The sequence below is a fragment of the Tachypleus tridentatus genome, chromosome 13 (assembly GCF_004210375.1).
Source record: "Tachypleus tridentatus isolate NWPU-2018 chromosome 13, ASM421037v1, whole genome shotgun sequence".
Classification (NCBI taxonomy): Eukaryota; Metazoa; Arthropoda; class Merostomata; order Xiphosura; family Limulidae; genus Tachypleus; species Tachypleus tridentatus.
The window spans coordinates 223,594,630-223,620,067 of NC_134837.1; the positions used below are offsets into that span (position 1 = coordinate 223,594,630).

Here is a 25,438-nt window from a genome sequence, read left to right on the forward strand (position 1 = left end):
TTATTGAATGAAAATACTTAGTATTTCATGGAATGTTCTAGACTTCTAATGTGGTATAACTAATTAAAAAAGATTTTTTCTTCAAGATTTATACTGCTTGATTATGAGTTTCACAATTAAGAGTATGTGATGGTGATTTTTTAAAGTGAAATTATCACATATATTATAATAACAGAATTGGTAATGATAGCTTGTCTTTTCAGCTGTATTTTAAATTACCTGAACTAGCTAGTGTTGACTTTAGCAAAATAGAGACAGTTATTCAAAGTTGGACAAAACTATGGTAATCAACAATGTAATAAACATCTGTATATATGTTTGATTTGTTTTTAATATATTATTTTAAAACAAACTGTGTTGCTGTTTGTTTATAAACAAAATTTATTATCATTAAGTCACAGACACCAAATGTAAAGAACCCAGACTTACAAAGCACAACAACGGTAAGCCAGCCAGGACCTTCAATGGTAACAGTGGCAGAAAAAAAGACATAAAATGTATTGGCAAAGAGGCCTACACACACACAACTGTAGTGGTAGCACAGATATTCTGGAAGTCATAACCAAACTTATATAACTATGTCAACTGACTTTGGTAAATGTATAAAGAGAGGCAAGTGATTTAAGCTCAAAGCTGACAATCTATGAGAGTTTGTTAAACCACAAGACATAGAGAGAGCGAAGAGTATCAAAAGAAGAGAGAGCAATAGAATAAAGAAAGAAAACTGAAAGAAAAATTTGTGCAATAAATATAAGCCTAAAAAGAGAAAGAAAGAGAGAGAAGAGAGACTGGAAATAAAGAAAATAAGAGCACAAATTGGGTTTGCCAAATTCACCCAACAGAAAAATGGAGGAATCGAGAATGATACTGGATGAGGGTCAGCTGACTCAAGCTGCTCAAGTTTGATGAACAGAAACAAGGCATGGATGCTTTCCTGGATAGAATAGATTTACCATAAGTCAAAATTGGAACATAGGTTACTGGGCAGTCTGTCTCAATCCACTTTTTAAGGTAAAAGGCCTACAAGTGCATGTGGGTTTGACATCATGAGATGCAATGGACAATGACAAGTAAAAATGCCAAACCTGACACTGGAGAAATTGAATTTTCAGTTTGTGGCATTTCTAAAGTGACACTTCATAAGATGTCCAAGTGTGAAGATAGTTTTGAAGAACTGATGTACATACTGATATTTTAACAGTTAATCATCAGGTGGTGAACTGACATATCACTGTTCTTAAAGGAGAGAGCATTTAAAGATGTGAACAAGATTATGAAGCTGTCAAAACAGTATATGGAAGTACATAGAGATAACTTAATGGGCAAGTCAATGAATAACCACTCAGAGTTGAAACCAGGGGTGGCTGACCAAAAGCATAGTGCCACCAAAGATGACCAGAATTCATTAGACAAGTAATAAGAAGCATAGGCTCAGCAGTAGTTTTCTACATTTTAAACAAGAAGTTGCAGAGAAAAAAAGCAATCCACTTTAGCATGTATGATTTAGAACTTTCAGATATAGCAAAATTAACTAACAATCTACAAAGCAAAATTTAGCAAGCAATCTCTGATTTAGTGGCAGCAGAAATGGTAGGACACTATAGGAACCATATCTGGCATTTAGTCTTTTTTTTTCTGTAAATATATAGGAATATGCATTATTTTATGAGGAATCCAGAGATGTGAGCTGATCTATAAATGGATAAAATCAGAAGTTATGAATGAGTTTTTGTCAACAGAGTAGGTTGGTTTATATTTAAATGTTTGCACTAATTGTTCATGACATTGCTGTAGCACTTTATCTGTGGAACACTCACAATTCCTGAACTTTTTTGTGAAACCTGTGAGGACCTGTTGAGACAATAAGCCAGAATCTTTAAATATTTGTTCTTATCATAATAGAAACGAAATAGGATTCATGCAAAAGTAATGTAGCAAAATGTCCAAGGTGTTAAAAGTATAGCAGATGTGGTTGCAATCATGATGGCACACCATTGCTCAAAATGTTACCCATAAAAGAACTTTGAGAATCTTTGGCAAAGGAAATGCTATCAAGTGCCTAATGGGAAGCATGTGTATTTACAGGAGCTATAAACTTATCAATGTATCTGAAAGTTTGTCCTCAAACAGAGAAGAAAGCAAAGACAGTTTAGTGTTTTCTGTATCTCATCATGGGGGTGGAAATGATTTAAGCTTTGTATAAGAATGGAGAATAAGAATACTTTTTCTGAACAAAGTAAAAAAAATGTTACAAAGATAAGAGAAAATTACCAAAAAATAATGAAATAGCATAATTATAATGTGCAGGTGGTCCACTTTAGTAGGATATAGCAATCTTAAAGACTACTCAAGTGAAAGAAAACAGCAATCTTTGATAGATTGTTTAGGCAGAGTATTCATGATGAAACTTTGCAGAATGGACAGCAACTGACTGTTGTGGAGACACAAGTGTGGAGGACGATATTTCGAAAGTCTTCCACCTTTTGTCTCCAGGTCATTGTGTGTGTAGGTGTTGTTAGTCTTTTATAGTGTCCTGGTAGATTGTGGAGAGTGTGTTATAATTGGTTGGATCATCACTGTTTCTAATCAGAGGAGAGATTTCCTGTAGATTCAACCAATGGCAGCCACATGCTATACACCTCTAATCCAGAATCTTTGTTTAGTGAAGGTTTAATAGTGTTAATATAAAATTATTCTGTGTCCAGTTGACTTAGTGCTCTGCAATGGCTGAATTTTGTGTTTTCATGAGTCTTGTACTATTTTTCTCATCATATTTATATCTGAATCAACTGTTCTTAGATCTTAAAATCTCTTTTCACTTTGCTGTTCCAAATAATAGGAATCATAGGTTCAGCAGAATGTTCCTACATTTTAAACAAGAAATTGCAGAGAAAAAGAGCAATCAAATTTTGGTCACAAAAGTGGAAGCTATTGGTCAAACAGTGTTGAATAACTACCCAATTTAAGAATGTTACTGATACTTTGACTTCATAGCATGGAAGCCTTAACACACAGCTATTATTTTAGCACAGTTTTAATAAATTTTAAAATTTTGAGAATGTTGTATACGTATTGACAATCTAGACTTGGTTAAGTCATGAATTTCAGGTTAAATATTAAACTTTGTTTTACATCTTCTTAAAATATTGTAGAGGCTGAGTATATTTGAAAGCTATAATAAAGATGAATCTCCTGATATTTGCTCATTCATAATTTTTCATATTTTATCTAAATGAATAATATTTTCCCAAAATTATCATTCTAGGAAGAAGAAACTCATATTGGTACGGATGGTATGTGTAATGGACTTCGATACTTTCATTGCCCACCACGAAAAGCTGTATTTGTTCGACTGAGTCAATGTAAAAGAGACAGCCGATTTCTGGATATGGACAAAAGAAAAAGTGCAGGTTAGCTGCTTTGTTTCCAATGTTCATTGTAGTGGATTAAACTGCAGCTGCTGATGATTCAGTTAGAGGTGTAGATATTTCCACACAGAGGTTTTTAATGTATGAAAATATGCTGTTTTATAAGTTTTGACTTTTTAATATTTTTTTCAAATTGCACTTAATTTTTTCTTTTGACTGACAACTTTCCTTTGCCTTCATCAGAAATTGCCATATACATGCACACTGACATTTGATTTTTACATCTTGCATATTTTATTGTCATCTTCAACTCTTAATGATATTTCTACTTTCCTTATTTCTCAGCTTGTGATTAATAGTTGAGAGTTTTATAAGTGTTGTGAGAAAACAAATGATATATTCTGTTATTCCCAGTATTTTTTTGCTTAATTCTTATCATTATAAGGGTTTGGGGCTAATGTCTTTTTTTCTGATAGACACTGCACACATTTCCAACCCCACTTTAACCTCTCTTTTTTTTTATTATTTAAAAGACCAGTACTTTTCAGGAGGCAAAATCTTCTTACTCTCAGAATATGTCAGAAACTTCAGGTGAGGATGTTTTTTTGTTTTGTTTTTGCTTTCTGTTAGTATCTTACTTGTTTTAGTACACATCTTTGTTCATTAAGTCACGTTTGCTTCATGGGAAACATTTTGCTCTATCTATTCAGGTTTTCCTTTTCCTCTACTTTTCTAAGCTATGGAAACGTTTTAACAAGTATTTTAGAGAGAGTTACCATTCTACTACCTTTTATTTCCTTGTTATGTATTTGACTGCAAGTGTTCGTGAAATTCTGATATAGTACCTCACCTCCTTTCAAATAATAGCTTTCCTTGATTTATGCTGCACTTTACGTGTAAATCTTTGCTCACCAATAGTTGTGAGAGTCCCACTAACTTTACATCCTTTTCCTTTCTCCACATTGGTATGTTTATCTTTTTCAGCTCTGTCACTCCATATGTGATGGCTTTGTATTTGGGTTTTCATTATCTTGTTTGCATGATCATTGACTGGTTCCTTTGCTGTGCCTGTCTGTTTTTGGAAATGTTCCTGATTCTTTAGAGACTTGTGTGGAGGTGGTACACCAACATTAACATGTTTATTTTCTTTCTTCCCAAATTTCTTAATCATTTCTTATTCTTGTTTCTCGACCTCTAGCTTCCTTTACTATTCCTGTATCACAATCCTGGGTTTCAGCACCTAGTCATCAAATCTCCAGTTGTTACTTTTTAAGATGTCAGTATCATTGGGAACTACTCCATAGGTTCTGGTTTAATGATATATGATTGGCCCAATTTACTCATCTATGATGTCCTTTCACTGCAGATTTTTGGTTCTTCAGATGTTGACAAGCAGTCCGATTCTTCATTTTTCCTCCACTCTAATATCTCCACTTTTTATTATCTCTTTCCCTTCTCCTTGAGATCCACTTTTCTTGCCAATGGCTTTCTGACGTAGTTTTGGATATTTTGCAGAAGGATGTTATCAAATAATTGTTTAACCCTTCTCCAGGGATTTATTCAGATCTACTTGTTGTCCCCAAAGACAAGATAGATGTCCAGTTATTGATATGTAGAATCTAAACAGCTTCATCAACCTTCCTCATTTCACCAAGTAGTCTTTTCTTAACCTCAGGTGATTGTTTGCTACATGTTTCTGGGTGACCAAGGTCAACCTCTCGAATGCTTACGCTCATATTTATATTTCTTCTGCATTTGGAAGTTACATTTGGTTTATTCATGGAGTTGGAAATTTCAATTTTGTGCCCTACCAATTTGTTTGGCATTAGCTCCATAAGTCTTCTGTCCTGTAGTCAGAGCCTTTGCCCTTCATTTTCACTATCTGGATGTCTGATTTCTTTTGGCTCCTTCCCAGCAAGATTCTTGTATACATATCCATCTATTTTTTCAGGAAATGATTTATTTGGTGTGGCCTTGTCAAACTGGAGAAGCTACATCTAATTACCATTTAATAACTTATTCCTTTGGAGGTGTTTTTGACCCCTACCTCAGGAGGACCTAGTCTTCTTCTCAGTTTGAGTGATATGGAGCACTTTTTATGCAAAACCAGGAATTTTTTCCCTGAATGCAAGGTTCTCTCTCTTTTGGGGATTTGGGCTTTCATGGAATTCCCATCTCACTTAGGGTCAATGGGTGCCTCATGATCAATCTGTGACAGGAGGGGGGGGCATATTTGGATTCACAGAAAATTGTTTGTCTGTGGTTGAATTGACTTTAGACCACACTTGTTTGGAGCTTCTGGCTGGTCATTTATCAGTTTCTTTCTGTTGTATAGGTGCATCTTGTCATGATCCATTTCAACATTTCTACCATTGCTCTATTATATCAACTGTCAGGAAGGCACCCAATTTCATTTGCTTTGTGTTTGAATGCTTAATTTTATTTTTTGGGTTCAGCCAGTCTCAATGCATTTGGCTTATTGCTTGTTACATCTTAGGTGCTCTAAATGTTGTTGCAGATTAGCTTTCTTATCCCAACAAGATTCTACCACTGAAGTGCACTTGCTATTCACCTCAGTGTCAAACTTCTTCTCATCTGATCACCTGTTGTGCATTCTTCAGCTCTTGCAGTGGATGCATTTATTGAGGATTTGTCCAATCTGTATTCCTACCTTTATATTCGTATTCTTCTCCACTTACTCAAACCATGATATGTTGGATCCTTCTCATTTTGTTTGAGACAGCACAGCCATGGTTCCCACTCAGTTTTCTTCAATGATCTCCTCTCCTGTCAAATTTTCTTTCCCAGTCCCTTCTCTGGCAGTCTCATTCCTCCCTCACTTACCTAGCAATATTAAATTTATATCTTCACATGAGGGCCTTTTCCAGACTGTCTTTGCAAATACCCTTTTTTCTTTCTTTGTTCTTTTCTTTGCTTGTTTCCCAACATTTTCTGTCATTGGTTTTAACTTTTCCAGTCAACTGTTATCTCTCTTTTCACCTTTTTCACATAATTCTTTGACATTGTTTCATCCATTTCTACATTGCAGGCTATGAGGCAGCATTGTCTAATCGTTTTTGTTTTTATAATTTTTGCCATCTCTTTTCCTCTCCTGTTTTGTCCTTTCACCTTTTATGTCCTCCTCAACCAGTTGTCTTATTGTGTTTGAATCTAAGTTTTGCCCTTCATGCCCTTATCCTTCATCTCTTTGAGTCTTTAGCTTCTTGTTCTTTGTACCATTTCTCTCAAGATTTATTTATGTTATCCTGTATTCTGATTGTGCTTTCTTCTCCAAAAACATCTGGAGTAGGAGAGAGAAATCACATTCACACCTATTTTCTCTTTCATTTATTGCTTATCTTTATTCTTTTTCAGATCAAAACCCTCTTTGTCCTGTTCAGTTTCTTTATTGCAATGTCACCTGCATGGTTCCATTTTATTGTTCTCATTCCCAAATTTTTATCCCTTGCATCTCCTCCTCTACCCAAATTTTCTTTCCTGTTACCCTTACTTGTTGGCTCTATCATCTCATTTATCTGGCTTTTGCTTCAGTACATCTTCCAAATTTCCTCTCACTAGCTGCTCATTTCCACCATCCATTAGAGGAAGCCATGCAGGCTGGCATGTGGGCTACACCTCACACATTTGTCATTAATTGCCTGCATCATGTGGCTGTCTCTTCATCATCTGTATACTATTTGCTGTCTGTTGCCATTCTTCACACAACCCCATACGGGCTCTGAACAGGTAAGTTCTAATTTTTTATCTTTTACAGTTGCCCTTTCTAAATCCTTGGATCCCACTCTGTGGTGAGCATAATGTGTGTAGGCATACTTAACTTTAAATTTGTACGATGAGATTTCTAGAGTCTATAACACTCACTGATGAGATAAAGTGTTCCACAAGACTATTTGGAGTTTTCATACAGTAACATGCTTTATATATATTGTCTGAGATTACTGCCCATCTTTCTGGTTCTAGTTAAATAAAGTGGGACAGGTGTTCTTTTTAAAATAGGGTTTTTGTGATCACCCATTTTTCAGTATTCAGGTATTGCATTCTTCTGGACTCCCTACTGCATGTTTTGCTCATCTTTTCCAGTGGAGTGTAGAAGTCCTTGCCACTTACCAATTCCTAGTCACTGTAATTATTGACTGTGGAAGCATTCGTCTTAAGTGTGACCATTTCTTCTCAGTCAAGAGCATTACAGGGGTGTTCTGTTGGTGTAGATAGTGAGTACTTTTCTACTTCGGACCAGAAGACAAATACCTGATGCCACCTGGTTTTTGTAATGAATGATCCCACCACATGCAGTCCTCTATTTGGCTGGCATTCCCCATCCTACTGCAGCCTGGAGATTATTTCCAAGGTGTTCTGGTGTTGAATCACTGTAAGACAAACCAACATAAGTCCTTACCTTGTTCCTACCATGGACCAGATAAAAATTCCTAATGTTGCATGGTTTTGGACTGGTGCTCATCCACTAGTTTTGTATTCCTCTTTTCTACAATTGCAAGGATCTCAGGTTACCAGGCGGTTTTGTGTTACTTGTTTACTGTGTCTACCTTGGTTGTCAGAATGTAAGTTGCTTGAGGTAAAGAAACGTTGTGGCCTTCCTCCTGTCACAGACCAGAAGATACATCTGATGCCACCTAGGTTTGTACTGGAGTTGATTCATTGATAATGATCTGATGTGCTCTAGCCCCTTCATACCATCTTGGCACATTCATTTATAGATTACACTTGTCTTTTTTTTTTTTCTCAGATTAGCCACATGTATCTTTACAGTGGACAAAGAGTATACCTTGGTACAGATATAGTGTGTTCTCCCACAAGTGTTAATGTACATATTAGGGAACCACACTCTATATTTTCTCTTCATACACTCTCTGAAGAGTACTTATCTAGGTAACCTTTGCACCAGTTCTTCCACAATTCCATTGTAGGATTCCAGCTGTTATGTGAACAGAGTTAAGTATGTCAGAAGTCAACATTTTCTTACACTGAAAATGTACTTCTTATTGCACTTCTCACTTGTCCACTCCAGTTTTGGTGTGCATTTTTTTTGCCTAATCTCAAAGTACAGAGGGAATCAGCTGTGGTAGGAGGGTATGTTATTCTTCTATTGATAGAGGATTGACATATTCTCAGTTGCATGCAGCAATATAGCTGTACCATGTGTAATCATATGAAGTTAGATGAAACCTCAAGATTACTAGTGATAAAAAATATGTACACTTAGACGGCACAACAAATTGAGGAAAGTTATTATGTAAATGGAAGTATCAATCCATCAGAAATATATTTTCAGTGTTCAAAATGTTAACTTTTGACAGAGATATGTAGCTATTCTCTTTCAGTGTGGCCCTCTATTTGCAAAAGTGTTTCACATACCATAATCCTTTCACTCCTATGTACCCTGTGGTTCACTTGGTTTAACTGGTTTATGAATGCAAATTGTTATATAACAAATCCCCACTAATAAACGTGCCCCACACATACATGAATCATGTGATTCTCTGTATGCTATTTGACCTAAGTGTAACATCTCTTTTAGCAGTGCTCATGTTTTGATGTTTTATTTAATGATCTCTTAAAATCAAATTTGAATTTTTGTAGCATTCTAGTTTAATGCCTGTAATTTTCCATTATATTATTTAGTTGTGGTATTATTTTGTTTGAAAAACCCAGTTACAGAATTTAGTTCATTTTCCATTTATTTCATTCTTTACAAACATAGTTGTATTTGATTTACATTATGAATTCTGAAGTGCATATTACCATGTTAGAAATTGCACCTCCTATCAGCACATTTGCTCAGGTTTCAGGTGGAGGTGACTCATCTTTGGAATTATCAGTAATTATTCATCTAGAGATTAATCATTATTTGAACCAACCTTTTCCTGTTGCATAACTTCTTTTTGAACAAGCCAAAACCTCTTAGGGATCATGACAGATCTGAAAGACTTTTTCTTCTACCTGAATTTGCTACAGCTTCCCCAGTTTCTGCTGTGTATTCCATCACCCATGATATGTTTTTTTGTTTGTTTGTTTTTGGACACTGATGGCCTGTGATAGATCTGTCATGCCTCAATCACTTCTTAGTGCTATTTGTTTTACCATAAAGATATTTCTCACTTTCAGATAGGATTTTCCTCCATGTTTATGAATAACCAAGGTCAATGTCTCATATGCTTATTTCCTTATTCCCATATCAAAACAGTTGATACACTATCTTTGGTTTGTTCATCACAGGGTAGTTTATCAATTTCATTCTCTTTTTTTTTTTTTTTTGAGTTTGCAACATTACTATGTTTCTTTTGTTAGATGGTCAAGGCTTTTGCTGGACTTACACATACTTGAGGGTTGCATTTTCACCATTATGTTGATGACTTGTTTTAGTTGGATAATTACAAACTGGAGTTTGCCAACACACTCACCTGCTTTCTTTGGATACAGCTCAAGTCAGTTGATTGATCAAGTTGGAGAAATCCTTTCTTTCACCTACCCAGTATTTTATATATTTGAGTGTTTTATTCAACACTCTTCTCAGGCAGGTCAAACCTTCTCCTCTTTGACTCTTTTTGATGGAGCTGGCACTCATCATTGCCCCTACTGCTCACAAAGTCCTACTTCTTTTGGGGATGTAGGCTTCTATTGTGGCACTTATTCCCGTAAGTTGTGTTCACATGAAATCCCTTCAATACGTTTTTTGATCATTGGAAGAAATTCTTAAAGCAGGCATATGGATCACTCTGTACACTTTTATCTCTCATTATCTGCATCATATTATTTTTCTCCCTCATTAAGTTATCATCTTCCACCTTTTGTCATTCTTCAGGCTTTAATGTGAGTATAACAGGATAATTTTTTTTTCATTCTTTTATCTTTTTCAGGTCCCTGTCCTATGTTTTGTTCTGAACCTGCTCTTTGGTGAATGGTGCCTGACCAGGTATACCTCATTTACTTAGATTTGTACTCAAATCCACACTGTAATGCCATGTTAATTTTCTTTTTCATATTTCCATGTCTCTTAAATGTACATTGTTCTTCACTGTTCCATATACTAGAGTTGAGTGTTCTGCAAGATCACTTGTGTGTTATTCCATGCAATATATTTGCTTCATAAGTATGCCCGTTCCAGACCATACTCACCCTTGGATTTCATGGGTAAATCAGAAGGGTATCCCCTGACCATCCCTGCCATTCCTTAGGTGGAGTAAATTGGGTTTGGTCTGCTTTCCAATATCTGGTTTCATGCTCACCCACTGCACTGTCTCTGGCGTGTACATTCCTCCAGCTACTCAACCTCATTTTTGAATAAGAAAACCCTTCTCTTTTTCCAATTCTAAGCCTCTGGGGTGATGGACCATGAAGTATCTGAATTAGAGATATGCAGTATAAATAATAATGCCTTCATTCACTTGAGATTAAGGTGTTGGTGTTCTCCTGATGTAGAAGTGATCAAGATCCCTCATCCTACTCGTGCATGAAAATCTGTTCCTGGCAGTTTAGTTTTGGATTTAGAACTGAACCAATCACCATATGTCTTCACATGCAATATGATTGTGGTCCCTTATCCTACATTCCACATGGATGTGGGTTCCCAGCAAATGAGTTTATGATTTAGAGCTGAATCATTCAACATAACTTCTTACACATGTTCAGGGTGTCCCTGCTTCCTCATTCAGTTCATTTCAGATGTGAATTCCTGCATTGGTAGACAGTAGGTGCACTTGGTTGTTGCACCACTTCTTCCTCTTATACTACCCCTCAATGTCTTTATGCTGATAATGTTGCAGCTTTTGGAGTGTTTTCAACCTGTTTGAGTTAAGGAGGGTTATATCCATATTTCATTCTGCTCATATGTGTCTTGTTCACCAATTGGTGGTGAGAATTCTCCTTCTGCTTGGTTGAACTTGAGGTGAAGATGGTATGATCATCTTTCCAACCTTGCTTGGATGTCAGTCCCCAGCAGTTAAGCTCTAGATTGTCATTGGCTTACCAAAGGTATGATCCTCTCCCTACCCTCATTTTGATGTTAGTTCTTAGTGGTCAAGGTTTGGATGCAGTTAACTTCCTGTGTATGTACTTCTGTGGAAGTACTCTAGCCATTCTACATCTTGAAGCACATCCATTCTTTTACCTGCAATGGGATATGCTCCACAAATTTGTCCATTCAAACTTGTCTCAACTTTTCCATGTTTGAGTGAAGATTATACCCAGTACACAGGTGTTGCAGTTTTTGATATGTCATCCTCTTCTTTGGGGGTGTGCTTTGGATGGTTTTGTAGGATGCTTCTTTTTTCTCTCTTTCACTAGTCCCTCCTCCTATTCAGTGTGGGATTCTAGCTATGTATGTGAGTGAAAGTAAGATACCTTGTTAGAAGCTATAATTTTCTTACATTTTAAATATCTTTTCAACAGGTACTTACTTCCATTTACACTTCCCAGTGTCTTCTGGTGCTTAGTTTTCTGCCAAAATGCAAAGTGATAGTTAGTAAGAACAGCATAGAGAGAGTCACATGGGTCATGGATGTGTGGGTCACATCTATTGGTGGAGGTTTGTCTCATAATAATATGCATGTATGAATCAGTTAAACTAGGTGAACCAAGGGCTACATAGGCTTGTAGCATCCAAAAATGTATACAAACAGAGGGCAGCATTGAATGTAAATAGCTACATATGTAAGTGAAAGTATGTGCCTATTGGAAATATATTTTCAGTGTAGGAAAATTATAACTTATTTAGGTCTTGGAGTGTTTCTGTTTCTGCTCCAAAATTATTTGACTTCAAGTTTTTATACTTTTCTTACAGCAGTTATCCTGAAATCAATTATTTATATATATGACTTATCTGTCCTCTGTAACCTTTTTAACATACATTCTGTAAAATCTCATTTCTATCAACTTATTTATCTCTTATTCACATCTATCATGTATTATTTTCATATCTTTTGTCTTTCTAGTATTCAAAATTGTTCTTTATTTTTTAAACTTAGTAGTTATTTACAGACAAAGTATTTGACTTACACCTTAGATAATGGTATATGTAAGCAGGAATGTTCTCTGTTACAATGTTAAGTTTTAAACATACATAATTAATTTTTTTTTAGAGGAAAAGCCCTTTTTTATCAAACTGTTTGTCTGTGGTGTGAATAAGAAAAACTTGTAAGAATTTCACTTGTATCTATTCATGCAGAGATTGGGTTGAAAATCAATATAGATAGAGAGTTAAATAATTTGATAATGAAGAAACTGATGATAATTGGTTCTGTATCTAATCACAGGAGAAAACAGGTGATATGTTTTGTGTAATTAGTAGTGTTAAAAATATCGCATCTGGAGGCTAGTTCATCACCTGTGAAATAATATGCAACAGAATTAGGTTATATATTTGGGTGACAAGGGTTATTGGAATGATTAGTATAACCCAGATTATATGCTTAAAATGTTTTAACTTGTGTGCATTACTTAATACTGAAATTTATAGTCATTTATCTGACTTAGAGGAATTAATTTTTGATATTTGTATCTGTCAGTTTCCTATCTAATGAAATGTATCATCTGAAGTTCATTTTTCTTACAAGTGGACCTTGGGATGGGTAATGAGTGAAAATGATTTCAAACCTATTAAACGTAGTTCTAAAATGCTAAAAGCTTTTTCTTGTGGAGTTGCTTGATGCTCTCAGTAACCATATAATTTTCAATTTTGAATGTCTTTGATGCAGTGCAAAGCATACATCAACCTACCCAGAATTCTCCACCCTCCTACTTCCAATGTGACTTATTTCGTATATATAAGAAGAATGTACGCAAGTCCCACTTTACCACCCCGAAGCAAGATTATTTTGTTTATGTTCTTGCTGTCTCCTTAGCTCATTATGAATTCTGAAGTCAATTTTAACTACTGATGCTAATGTTTCTACCAAATATTGTGAATTTTACAACTTCTTTGAAGATCTTACTCATGTAGTCTGTCTTTATCATGCAAGGTGATCATGTAGCTGAATAATATTTATTATATCCAGTTAGGACTGTTTGTTGTTAACTGTCAGATGCTGAATCTTCCAGGAAGTCATGAAAGAGGTTATTTATACTATACAACAAACTGATGATATTTTTGGTATGCCAGTTGCAGTATTTTTAGAGGATGTCTTTCATGCTGTTGTGTTGACAAATCTGTGTATATTCTTGAAATTTTAGTTACATTATATTTCTGTATCTTTAGCTTCAGAATTCTGTTTACATTTGGTTTTGATTCTTCAAGCTAGATGAACTACATAGCATTTGAGTTATTTTCTATTATGTGCTTGTTTACCACTTAGGTTCACCCCTATGTTTTGTATGACAATTGAAGTATTTCTGTACCACCCTACACCTCTCCTGAGGTGAAGTAGTTACTTGATTAGAAAACAAAAAGAGCAATAACAACAAAATATTTCAACTTTCTCTCATAATGTGAGAATGGATTAATCCTATTTTGATGCTTATATGTTACATATAAATCTGTTCTTGCCCTGAATAGAATTCTGCCATCTGGAAGTGGACAGAAGACGTTATCTTATGGTTTATGATGTGTGCATATCTTTGCATAGCATTCAAGACATTGAAGACATGATGCCTTTTCTCCATATATTGTCTCATAGCTCCAAATATAAGGATGGGAACCAACTTATGTATTTTTCATTAACTCTATCAACCCAGGTTTTGTTACTGCACATGACACAAAGTTTTAGTGCCTTACATTCAAACTTATATTTAACTGCATTTAGTTTATGTTATTTCCATTAGAATAGCCTAAAATATTAACCAATAATCCATAGTTTGATAGCATATAAGTTTTAAGTTCTTAATTCTGCAAGGCAACATTTTAGGAAATCCTGAATTTCCCCCAGAGTAATACACATGACACATTTTCTCTTAGCATGTCATCACCCTATTTTATCCACCACACCTTAAAAAGTATGAAATTAAAATTAAACATAAATTACTCTATAAAACCATCACTGCTCTGATAAACCCCATTTATTAGAGTCTTCAATTTTGTTTAGTTACATAGCTTTTGAATAGAAAATAAGACCTCCCGTGTCACATCCTCCCTTTTATAATTTGTTACTAGTTCATTCTTATGTTTAATTATATATTACCTATAACCAATAGAAACTCAAGGTTTCTATATATCAAATGACATGTAGTATAACATTATGTTCTGAATGGTTAAATGTCAGTTTCACTCAGAGTATAAACAATGGTTCCATGAGAATGTTCATGGCTAGCTTGGACGAATTTGTAACAATTGTTGTCGTGAAGTTAGGAAGCCAGGAACATTTTAAGAAGTAAGGGAATTTGTCTACTTTTTGCATGTTATTAGTTTATATTGTTTGGAGCATTATTTAATTAAATGAAAATTATTAATTGCAATACTATAAGTAGTATAAAAAAATTCTCTTTGACAACCAACAGCAAGAAAAAAGATTTGATAAGTATTTTATTTCTTGTTTTTCATGTTTATTCTTTACATATAATTGCAAAAGTAACTAAAATATGAAAACAAGGATATTTTAGATTAGTTAAGATTAGAGTAAGTAAAATAAATAATAATAAAATAAAAATGTTTCATGAGCCACACACAAGCTGCTTGTACTAGTTGTAGTAGCTCATGGATAATGTAATTCAACAGCATAACGTGAAATGCATGTTCTTCAAGGGATTTAAAATGTATTAATGTATGGATTGTAGTTAGTCGTAGTTCAAAGGGTAATAAAATGATAAAATGTAATCATGAATAGATGTATTCTGTAATGAACTTAGAGATAATTAGGATAAATTAATGTGATTTTATATTATAATATGAAGTTATTGTATACAGAAAAAGGGGTAATTTAGATTTATTTTAATTTTGCTTTTGGTGGTTATGAGGTTGGTCAGATTTACCATTCCCATTTTGAGTTAGTTTGGAGAAAATAACATATGAACTATTAAGTTTACTTAAAAAAAAGATTCAAATGTATTTAGAAGGGTCTTAGGAATCACACAAAGAAACTTCAAGATTTTTCAGATAAAGAAAAGTATTTTTAATTTTAACACGAATATTACTTTTCACAAGGACTATTCAAACCAAGTGCTAGATATATTTATGGACAAATCAAATCTTTATTTTATTTTATTAGAAATACTTTACTAAGAAATGTGATTTTTTATACATTAAAGACTCATAATATTAAGTGAAATACTGCCAAATTCGGTGAAGATATACACTATATTGAAAGTTATAAGTATTAAATCCACAAAAAGGTCTTGTGGTCGATCATATAGACCGACTCTGTGTGGAAAGAGTTAACCTCTTAACCTTAATTTGTGTTTCCAGTTCACTGTTTCAGCGTTGTTGAAGCCATTCTTTGGTTGAACTAAGTCTTTTTTTTTTTTTTTTTAATCCTCATTGGGTTTCTTTAACTACACCAGTATCATGACATATCTTGCATTTTCAGAGTAGTCCAAGAACTATGTCTAGTATTTGGTTATTACTAATTCTCTCCATTGATAGGCCTTCACTGTAGATACAGGACAATACATAGAACTCTAACCTTGCTTTATCCATTATGGCATTCTCTAACCACATCTCAGAATGTGCACTGCTCCACAAGTTTATTATTACTGAACAACCCAATCACTGTTTTCACATACATACACATATATATGTTTGGAACCTATTTTAATTCTAAAAATGTAAAATTTCTTGTGATCTTATCTTATGCTACTGTAAATGATGTTATGTCTGTGGATCCAATAACATTAAGGAATTTCTCTGTACTAAAAATCAACTTGGAGATTTTTAAACTTCAAACTATCCTCAAACAGATTTTTCCGTCATTTCTGTTCTTTTTAATTTTAATGTCATTCTTTCTCTTTTGTGGGGATAAGGTAAAAAATAAAAAGTAAGACAATCCTGAAAACAATGATTACTTCTGGTTACAATATTTTACCTTTCTTTAAACTCCAAATCTTAGATTGTATTTGTGTAAGTTTCTTAAATTTTTTAAGAATATCTTTGTTATGTCTTGCATTTTGTTTTAGAGAGATTATAATATAATATACTTATTACACCCTTGTGCAATAAAATGAAACAAAAAATATCAGGAAATTTGAAAAGTCAAATTATTACTTCTATTGTGATGTTCTGGATACATGAGGCTCAGATATATTATCAGGTTTCCTATGTATGTATGGATGGATGGGTGGGCTGGATTCTTTACAGCAGGTGTATGTGACTTGTTTGCAATAAATTTCAACAATAAACAAATAGCACAGTTCACTTGTTTTAAAATAATATATATTAAAACAAGTCAAATGCATATATAAATATTCATTACACAGTTAATTATCACAGCTGTATCTAGAGCTTTAGATTATTGTCTCTTTTCATCAAAATCTACACAGTCTGGTTCAACTACTTTAGAACACAATTGACAATATGAATTATTCTTCCCAGCTCTGTTATTATAATAATTGGCAATTATTTCATTTACATTACACTGTTTGTTCCCACAAAGAGCCTTAATTCTCTTTTCATTATAGTCCACACAGATTGGTTCAGTTATTTTAGAATATAGTTGACAAATCACATTATTTTTTTTTAACTATCTTATTACAATACAGTCTGTGATAATTTCTCTTCAGAAATTTCCACATTGTTGCCTTTGTGGCTGAACTCTCAATCATGCAGTCTAGACCTAGCTATCTATCTAACTAACTTTGTTTAACTTAACTTGAACTATATTATGTATGCATATTTATACACTAACAGAAGCCTAGAACATTCTACACACTACATGATATTATAATGCAATAAGACACAATTGAAACAAAGAGAAAAGCTTGGAAGCTTCTAGTCATATGAAACAATAATTTAAACCATCTTAATCATAACACTCTCATTAACTTTAACAGTCATGTATATCTAACATATATCTTCTCTAAAGATATGATAATCCAGGTTCATTTGCTTATTTTTATTTCCTCTGCTTTATTTTGAAACTTCTCTCACACCTGATTAATGTTTAAAACTTAGCTAAAAAGTTAATCTACTAGTAATTTCTAATTTGGGTAAGTATATACAACTTTGATGTAATTTGTTTAATAAAAGTTAACATACTAGCAATTATTAATTGGGGTAAGTAAAGACAACATTGATGTAATTTGATTATTTTTATTCTTCCTAAATTCTCTTCCTACATCTTTTACCATCTTTGTATTATATAGTTACAACAATCTTGTGTTCCTGGATTATTCTATGAAAGTGTTTATGCCTGTGATGTTATGTTATTTATTTTATGTGATTACTTAGCTCATTGAAAATATGAATTCTACAAGTCACCATTAAGATTATTTACATTTTACTTAGTTTTTGGAAGTATTGACTCTCCTTCTGTGATGGGTGATATTCCCCCTCTTTCAAACCTTGATGAGCTTCAGATGATGTGTGGAAAGTTTAAAGGAATTCAAGGACACCACAATTCATGTTACTTAGATGCCACTCTCTTTGCCATGTTTGCTTTTACCAGTGTCTTTGACTCCTTACTTCATCGACCTGCAAGACTTAATGATATTGTTGAATATTCTCATGTTCAAAAGGTTCTGAAAGAATCAATTGTTAATCCATTAAGAAAGTAAGTTTATCAAATAGTTTGTGGAATGATTAAGTAATTTATTATAGATTAGTTATTATAGAAAGAAAAAGGGATAATTTATATTCACTTTGAATTTCCTTTTGGTGGTTATAAGGTTGGTCAGAATTACCACTTCCATTTTGAGTTTGGTTAGAGAAAATAACTTATAAACTATCAAGTTTTACTTAAAAAAAGTTTGAAGTGCACTTAGGAGGTCTTAGGGATTACACAATGAAATTTAAGATATTTGAGATGAGGATAAGTATTTCTAATTTTAACATGAAAATTACTCTGCACATGGATTATTCAAACCAAATGCTAAATATATTTATGGACAAATCTTTATTTTATTTTATTAGATATTCTCTACTAAAAATATGATTTTTTTTTGTATGTTAAAGACTTATAATATTAAGTGAAATATTGCCAAATTTTGTGAAGATATAGACACTATATTGAAAGTAAGAAGTATTAAATACTTCTATTTTAATACTAATATTAAGTGAAATATTGCCAAATTTTGTGAAGATATAGACACTGTATTGAAAGTCAGAAGTATTAAATCTACAAAGACTTTAAACAAGTACATTGAGATCACATGGTCAGTCATATAGACTGACCCTGTATTGAAAGAGTTAATGACTGTAAAGACTTTTTTATTTTTTCTACTTTAATTCAGTTGTCATAAACAGATTGTTTCTTAAAGCATATTGTCCACATTCATTTCAGGAATATGTATGTTAGAGCAGACAGAGTAATGCAGCTTAGAACTTTACTTGATGAACTGGGGTCAATTAGGGGACTGACAAGTGAAGAGAAAGGTTGGATTTCAACCATTTTAAGTACTTCAGCAATAATCACTTTATCTAACTATACTCATGAGTTCTGTTTTTTATTAAAATAATTTAAAGTACACCCTATGTACTCTGCTTGAGATTGACTCTGTACAATGATCTTATAAACAAGTCTTAACTTCCAAACATATGGTAAAGTATAGTAATCTTTCTGAAATCATTTTGACTGTATACATGTAAATTATTATTCCAAGTTTAAGAAAAAAATATATTGAAAAAATTAGCATTTTTCAGTCAACAACATTAAGTTAACTTAGTAACCTTGATTGTCATCACTTTTCTATTATAAAGATATGAACTGGAGTTTGTATGGTTCTTTAACAGTCTTGAGCGATCTCTAGCTGTATTTTCTGTAAGATTGAAATGTCTTTAAATGTAACTTTTAAATCACAGACTCAGCATTCTGCCAGATTAAAATTTCACTGGATGTTCAAGAATTATTTTTATCTGCTCAATATTGATTATGTTTTAATTTGTTTTGTATTTTAAAGAGAGTATTACTTATTTGGTCTTTTATAGAAGCTGTTTACAACTGACGTTATTTAGTTTTACATGAAATTTCTAACAGTTTGCTTTACAGAATCTTATTATCCTGCTTTCTGGTAAAATTATTCAACCTTATGGTTAATGAAGTTATGTTTATTTATTGTTTTTATTTTAAAGTTGTAATAAATTTATTTTTAAAAACTGAGTTCATCACACATGATATTCATTGCAGCATTGGTCCAGAAAATGTTTTGTTTATTTGAAATTGAGGACAAATCTACATAATGGGCTGTTTGTGCTCTGCCCACCACAGGTATCAAAACCCAGTTTCTGGCATTGTAAATCTGCTGTGCCACTGGGAGCCCAGAAAAGGTGCTATAATAAATGTAATCCCAACTTCTAGATTGTGTGCTAGTAGAAACAAGAAGTTCAATACTTATAATGATAAATATCTTTTGTTACATTGAAAAAGTGTAGGTGGGTAAAGGACCACTGTATAGAAAATGTTACATTAATACTGTATATACAGTGTAATTCAAAATTATCCAATGAACCTTTAATATATATTAATAAATAACTTAAGATTTTGTTATTGTTGGACATGCAGAGTAAACTCCTGATCTAGTTAATGTAAAAAATTGGAGTTCAGTCCTTATAGTTGTTCTACTGGATGATGCCAAATTAATCAGGTGAAACATTGCAACCACAAATATTATATTCTGTATATCCAACAATAAAGAAGTTTTAAATAACTGGGTACTTCCTTAAATTATTTATTTTATTATTACATAGTATTATGTCACTGAATTATAAAATAATATTATAACTAGATTTAAACTAGAAAGGTATAAATATTCAAAATATTTTCCACTCTTTTTAATCATAGAGTGACACATTTTTGTTGTGTAATATTTGGAGAGTGAATGAAATTCCATGTAATTTTATTCTAAAAGTTCTAGTACGTTGTATGATTTAGTTTTGAACACTCAACCATGAATGAAATCCCAGCAAAAGACATTCACTGGATTAAGGTCTTGTGACCTTGGTGGCTACAGTTTCCCTATGACAACCAATAAATCATTCTGTAAATATTTTACGTATGAATTCTTGAACATATAGAGGTGCAGATCTCATTGCTGTAGCATGGTGCCAACATCAAAGAATCTAGGTAAAATTGTGTATTCATAAAATTTCCAGATATAATTTCCCAGTTAGCATTCTTTCATTAAAAAAGAAGGAAAAAACCAACCATTGAATAATATTCCAACCCAAGCAATAACCTCAGTGCATTTAATGGTTTTCACCTGAAACTCTTTAGAATGAGCCCTTGTGATGAATATATCAAGTTATGTTCTGTAGATAATTGACAGACTGATTTTTCCAGGCTTTGTGTTATTACCATAGCAACAAGTTGCTTATTATATTATGTCATCACTGTCATTTGTGTACCTGTTCTTGGTGCTTGTGTTCTAGAACTAATTTTTTTTCAAATTTGGATTTGGTAGCATTAGTTGGCTCAGGACTTGGTGTTGGTTCCTTCTACTGTTAACAGATTTGTGATACAATTGTGTGAACCAACTGGATAACACTTATTCTTTTGGATATTATTCATATTGAAAAGTAGATACCAAGGTAGCAATGAGACTAAAAATTCTATAACAGGTTCATTATTCTCTGAACAGATATGATTTCATACACTTCTTTTCAGCACATAACAAAAAGTAAAGACAGGTATGGCATTAGGCTTCTTTCTGAGGGCATTATGGATATGCAGTCCAGAATTATTAGATCATGAAAATGAACAGATAATGGAAGCTTAAATGAAGCTGCAATATCTTACAAGCATGTTATAAGGTGAAAGGAGAAGGTGAGGAACATTGTGGAAAGAAGCAATGACAGCAGACATGATGAGAGAAACGAGAAGTTCTTAGTCTCTTTAATGACAGGGATGCAAGTCCCATGAACAGAATAATGAGACACACAACCACAGAGGTGGTAATGAAAACAAGAATATGAATAGGAGAGATGGTAAAAGATAGAAAAAAGAAACACACAACAGACAGCAGCATAGTATACTGTATTCCATGTTGTGGGTGAAGTAAAAGTTATAGAGGCAAAACTGGCAGAGGACTGACAACTAAAGTAAATTATCATAAAGCAGATGTCAGAAGACACAATGCAACTAGTACAATAGCAACACATGCAGTGGAAGTAGGGCACCTGTTTAAATGGAAGGAAACTAAAGTTTTCAGCAAAGGGATGGAAAACCTTAGAAGCTGTTTACATCTTATTAAAAAAGAATATAAACACCATAGTAGGAGACTATAAGTGGGCAGAAACAGCAGTAAGCCTAGTGACATGACAGAAAAATATCCTGTTGTAGCATTCTTAGTCCCATTGCTACCTTAATATTCACCTATTTTCTTCTTGAGTAACATATATGCAGTCCACAAGCCTTATCTGCTAAGATCATTGAACAATTCTGAAAAAAAAAAGGGGGTACCTTCCAGAGCATACTTGGTAATTTTGGATCACTTAGTGTTTGTATTCCATAAAAGATGTGTTTGGTTATTGTTTATTTTTCATTTGTAAATACTATAATGTTTACTTCTGTTCAGATCCTGAAGAGTTTTTGAACTCCCTTCTCAACCAGATATTAAAAGCAGAACCTTTCCTCAAACTCAGGTAATACATTTCAGTATTTTAGTTTTTAAAAGAATAATTGTACATTTTACACCAGCAGCTATGGAACAATCATTATTGAGGACTGGATATAGCAATAGTTGTAATTTGCATTTGAGAAATATTTGTGAAAACAAACCCACAACCTCCCAAGTGTGTTACAAGAAAAATAGTCAGCTATTATTTCAGAATAATGGGTAAAAGGCCAAGAAAAGAAAACATTTATCTAATTTAGCATTCTCAATGTAACACAGACGTTTTTTTTTGTTATTGATAAGTTATTATGCTGTTGTAGAAGGAGATTTGTGTATCATGGAATAGTTAATTTAGGAAGTTGAAAGTCAATATATTTCAGACAGCTTCCACAGTATACTGTAGTAGTACATTTTAACTGCAAGAAGTATGAAACAAAATGTGAGAATGAGTTGATTGTTCAACTTTAACAACTTTTTATGTAAATACTATTTTAACACATTGCATATGTCATCAACTTTGTTTTAAATTCAATTATTTAAAAACATTTTCAAATAAAAAATTACTATGACCTATTTTACATATTGTCTGATGTTTTTATATAGGTGATCATATAAGTAAATCATATGAATATGTTTATGCTTAAAATGTGCTTAAGAAATGTCTGTATCAAGTAAGTAAAAACAAATTCTTGGATAATTAAAAGTAGAGAATATTGTTTACAATTAAAACGAAGAAATGATTAAGAATAATTTGTATAACTGCAAAATGCTTAGAGGAATAAAAGTTGTACAGTTTACTCCTTACTCACATTACAAGAGTCACAGTCAAGGTTAACATGACTGATTGATGGCAGGGTGTTGTTGAATTGCTGATTTCCCTCTGGTTAGTAGATTAAAATTAAAAAAGGCAACAAATAGCTTAAGTAGCTTTGAGATACGTGCAAATACTTTCTATCCACAAAAAAAAATAAATCAAAATCTCCAAAACAGATAAGTCAATTTCATTTTAAACAATATCAAAAACAAATTAAAACAAAAGGCCATACATTTTTAAAAAAATCAATACAGAGTTTTTTAAATGGAGTAAACTCAGGAATATAGGAATTACACTCATTCTTACTCTTAACAAAATTTAGAGCCTTTTTTAAAAGTCCGGAAGAGAGCCAACATCCACTGTATTCTACACTGTCACAAATACTCCCTTTTATTTAGTATTATTCCCTCTTCTCATTTGGACTCAGGAGCTATGCATTTGATATAGTAGGACAAGGGAAACATTATTTCTTCCTTCTTCTTCCAAGGAATGTTGATAATAGGAATATAAAATCCATAATGGAATAAAATACTTTTCTGTTAATTACTTTTATTCTCCTATTAAAGTAAAGCTCAAATATTATTGTTATTTATAATAGTGTTTTATGTGACATTAAATCACAATCAGACATCATAATTTTGAAATACATTTTATTTACTGAACCAATGGTATCATCTTCACGACACACTTTCTGTGCCACATGTTGTTGCTGAAGAGGCCTTTTTCTCAATACTAGTATTCATCAAGTTGACTTGGCATGCAATACCCAAAGCTTAGATTAAAATACTATTTATTTCAGCCATTTATAACATTTCAATTATTTTGGTATAGCATTTTATACCAATGAAGCATGTTCTATGGGTCATTGTGTGATTTGACATTACACTTATCACAATAAGACTGCTAATAATTTAAACAAATTTTGTACTACTGGCCATGTGTTGGTTTTTAGTAAGAAGAAGAACTTAGCATTTTGTGTGCCAGAAGAAACCACCACATAACTGCATGAATTTCACATAAACTATTCATCATTACTGTCAAGCAAAGTGGCAGTATTAAATGTCTGGATAAACGTAAATTAAGAAAACGTTAAAACACTTAGTATTAAGGGTTAAATTTGATATATGATATGTCTTCATTACTGTGTGTTTCTTAGTTCAGCAAATAAATATACTTCTTTTACCAAGATAAATTTTATTATTCTAAAACTGTAATTTGCACTATTTATCCTATATATGCAACAGGGTTTAGGTTAAGCCAGATTGTTTAACTTTAAAGTCAACATTGAGATTGTGTAATATTCTGGTTTTGCTAGTTTAGTAGTTCTCTATGTTAATAATTTTGCAACTTATTAACCAACTGGTTTTTTATTAGTTGAACAGTGTTATGACGTTGTAATCAACATTATTTTTTGTTTTTTACGTAATTTGGTACTTGAGTTATTGCCTGGTTTAGCTATTTATTTTGTTTACATACAGTGAATTGTGATATTTATGATGATGAATTTATTAGTTCAGGTCAAGATACATACTTGTACCAGCTGTTTGTGGAGAAAGATGATAGATTGAGACTACCAACTGTCCAGCAATTATTTGACCAGTCATTCTTGGCATCTGACATCAAGCTACAAGAGGTTCATATATAGATGTTCAAGTAGCATTAATATCTTTATTTAAAAAATAAAATTCTATGCCTTGAGTTTTTATATACAATAAACATGCTAATTGATGACTAGTACATATGTAAAACCAAATTTAAAATTGCTTAAAATATAATCCGATACCATCTTTGTGATAAAATTTTAATTTATCAAACACTAGTAAAGATCATATATTGTGTGTTTTGCTTCTCCAATACTTTTTATTGGAAATTTTCAGTGATAGTTTTATACATTTAGTAAATTTTAAACTCTTGTTGCCTGTTTGAGCTGAGGACCTTTTCCAAGTAAATTGTAGTTATTTTTTTACTAAAAACAGTAAGTTTTGTTACATAATGAACAATTTTATAAAAAGGAAATAATTTACTCTAGCTCATTCTTTCTTTTCATTAGGACTTCTCTTTAACCATAAAAAAAGTAATATAAAAACTATTGCTTCTTCACCACTGATGTATGGTATTCTTATATACTGTGGTTTGAAGATCATACATTCATGTTTGGATTCATGACTCATGAATCCCTAAATGCATTGATTCAAAGTATCTGTTGTATGGCTTGTTGGATAGCAAAACAAATTTATTGAAGAAAATTGTTTGAAATTTGAGATTAACTCTCTAAAGAGCATATAGCATATTCAAAATAAAGTGTGTCATTGTTATGTGCAGTACTTGTTTAAATTTGAAGCTCTTAGAACTCAAAGGTTTTATTGTTTTTAAAAAGCAGTTAAAAATTATTCACTTTTGTAATTTCATTTACCAATTTTTATGTTTTCCTACATTCTTTCTAATAAAGTTGTTATTCTACAAAATTATAAATTTCCTCCTTTTTTTTCCATAAACATGTAGTTTCACTATGTTTATAATCACTGGTGTCAAATAAAAATAAATTTTACCAAACCAAAATTATAAGCAAGCCAACTTTTTTAATCAAAGG

The 25,438-nt window shown here is 32.6% G+C and overlaps 1 protein-coding gene across 4 annotated transcripts in view; it reads left to right on the forward strand.

The window, feature by feature from the left end:
- Positions 1–25,438, forward strand: part of LOC143237900 (ubiquitin carboxyl-terminal hydrolase CYLD-like) — a 150,666-nt gene that overhangs the window by 102,202 nt on the left and 23,026 nt on the right. For all 4 annotated transcript variants that reach the window (XR_013020324.1, XM_076477615.1, XM_076477616.1 and 1 more), the window contains 5 exons: positions 3,266–3,410; positions 17,773–18,037; positions 18,767–18,858; positions 21,996–22,062; positions 24,361–24,481. Coding sequence is in view for 3 of the 4 variants with exons in the window: in XM_076477615.1 (XP_076333730.1) it covers positions 3,266–3,410; positions 17,773–18,037; positions 18,767–18,858; positions 21,996–22,062; positions 24,361–24,481 (690 nt within the window). In the remaining variant the exon portion in view is untranslated. The remainder of the gene's footprint in view (positions 1–3,265; positions 3,411–17,772; positions 18,038–18,766; positions 18,859–21,995; positions 22,063–24,360; positions 24,482–25,438) is intronic.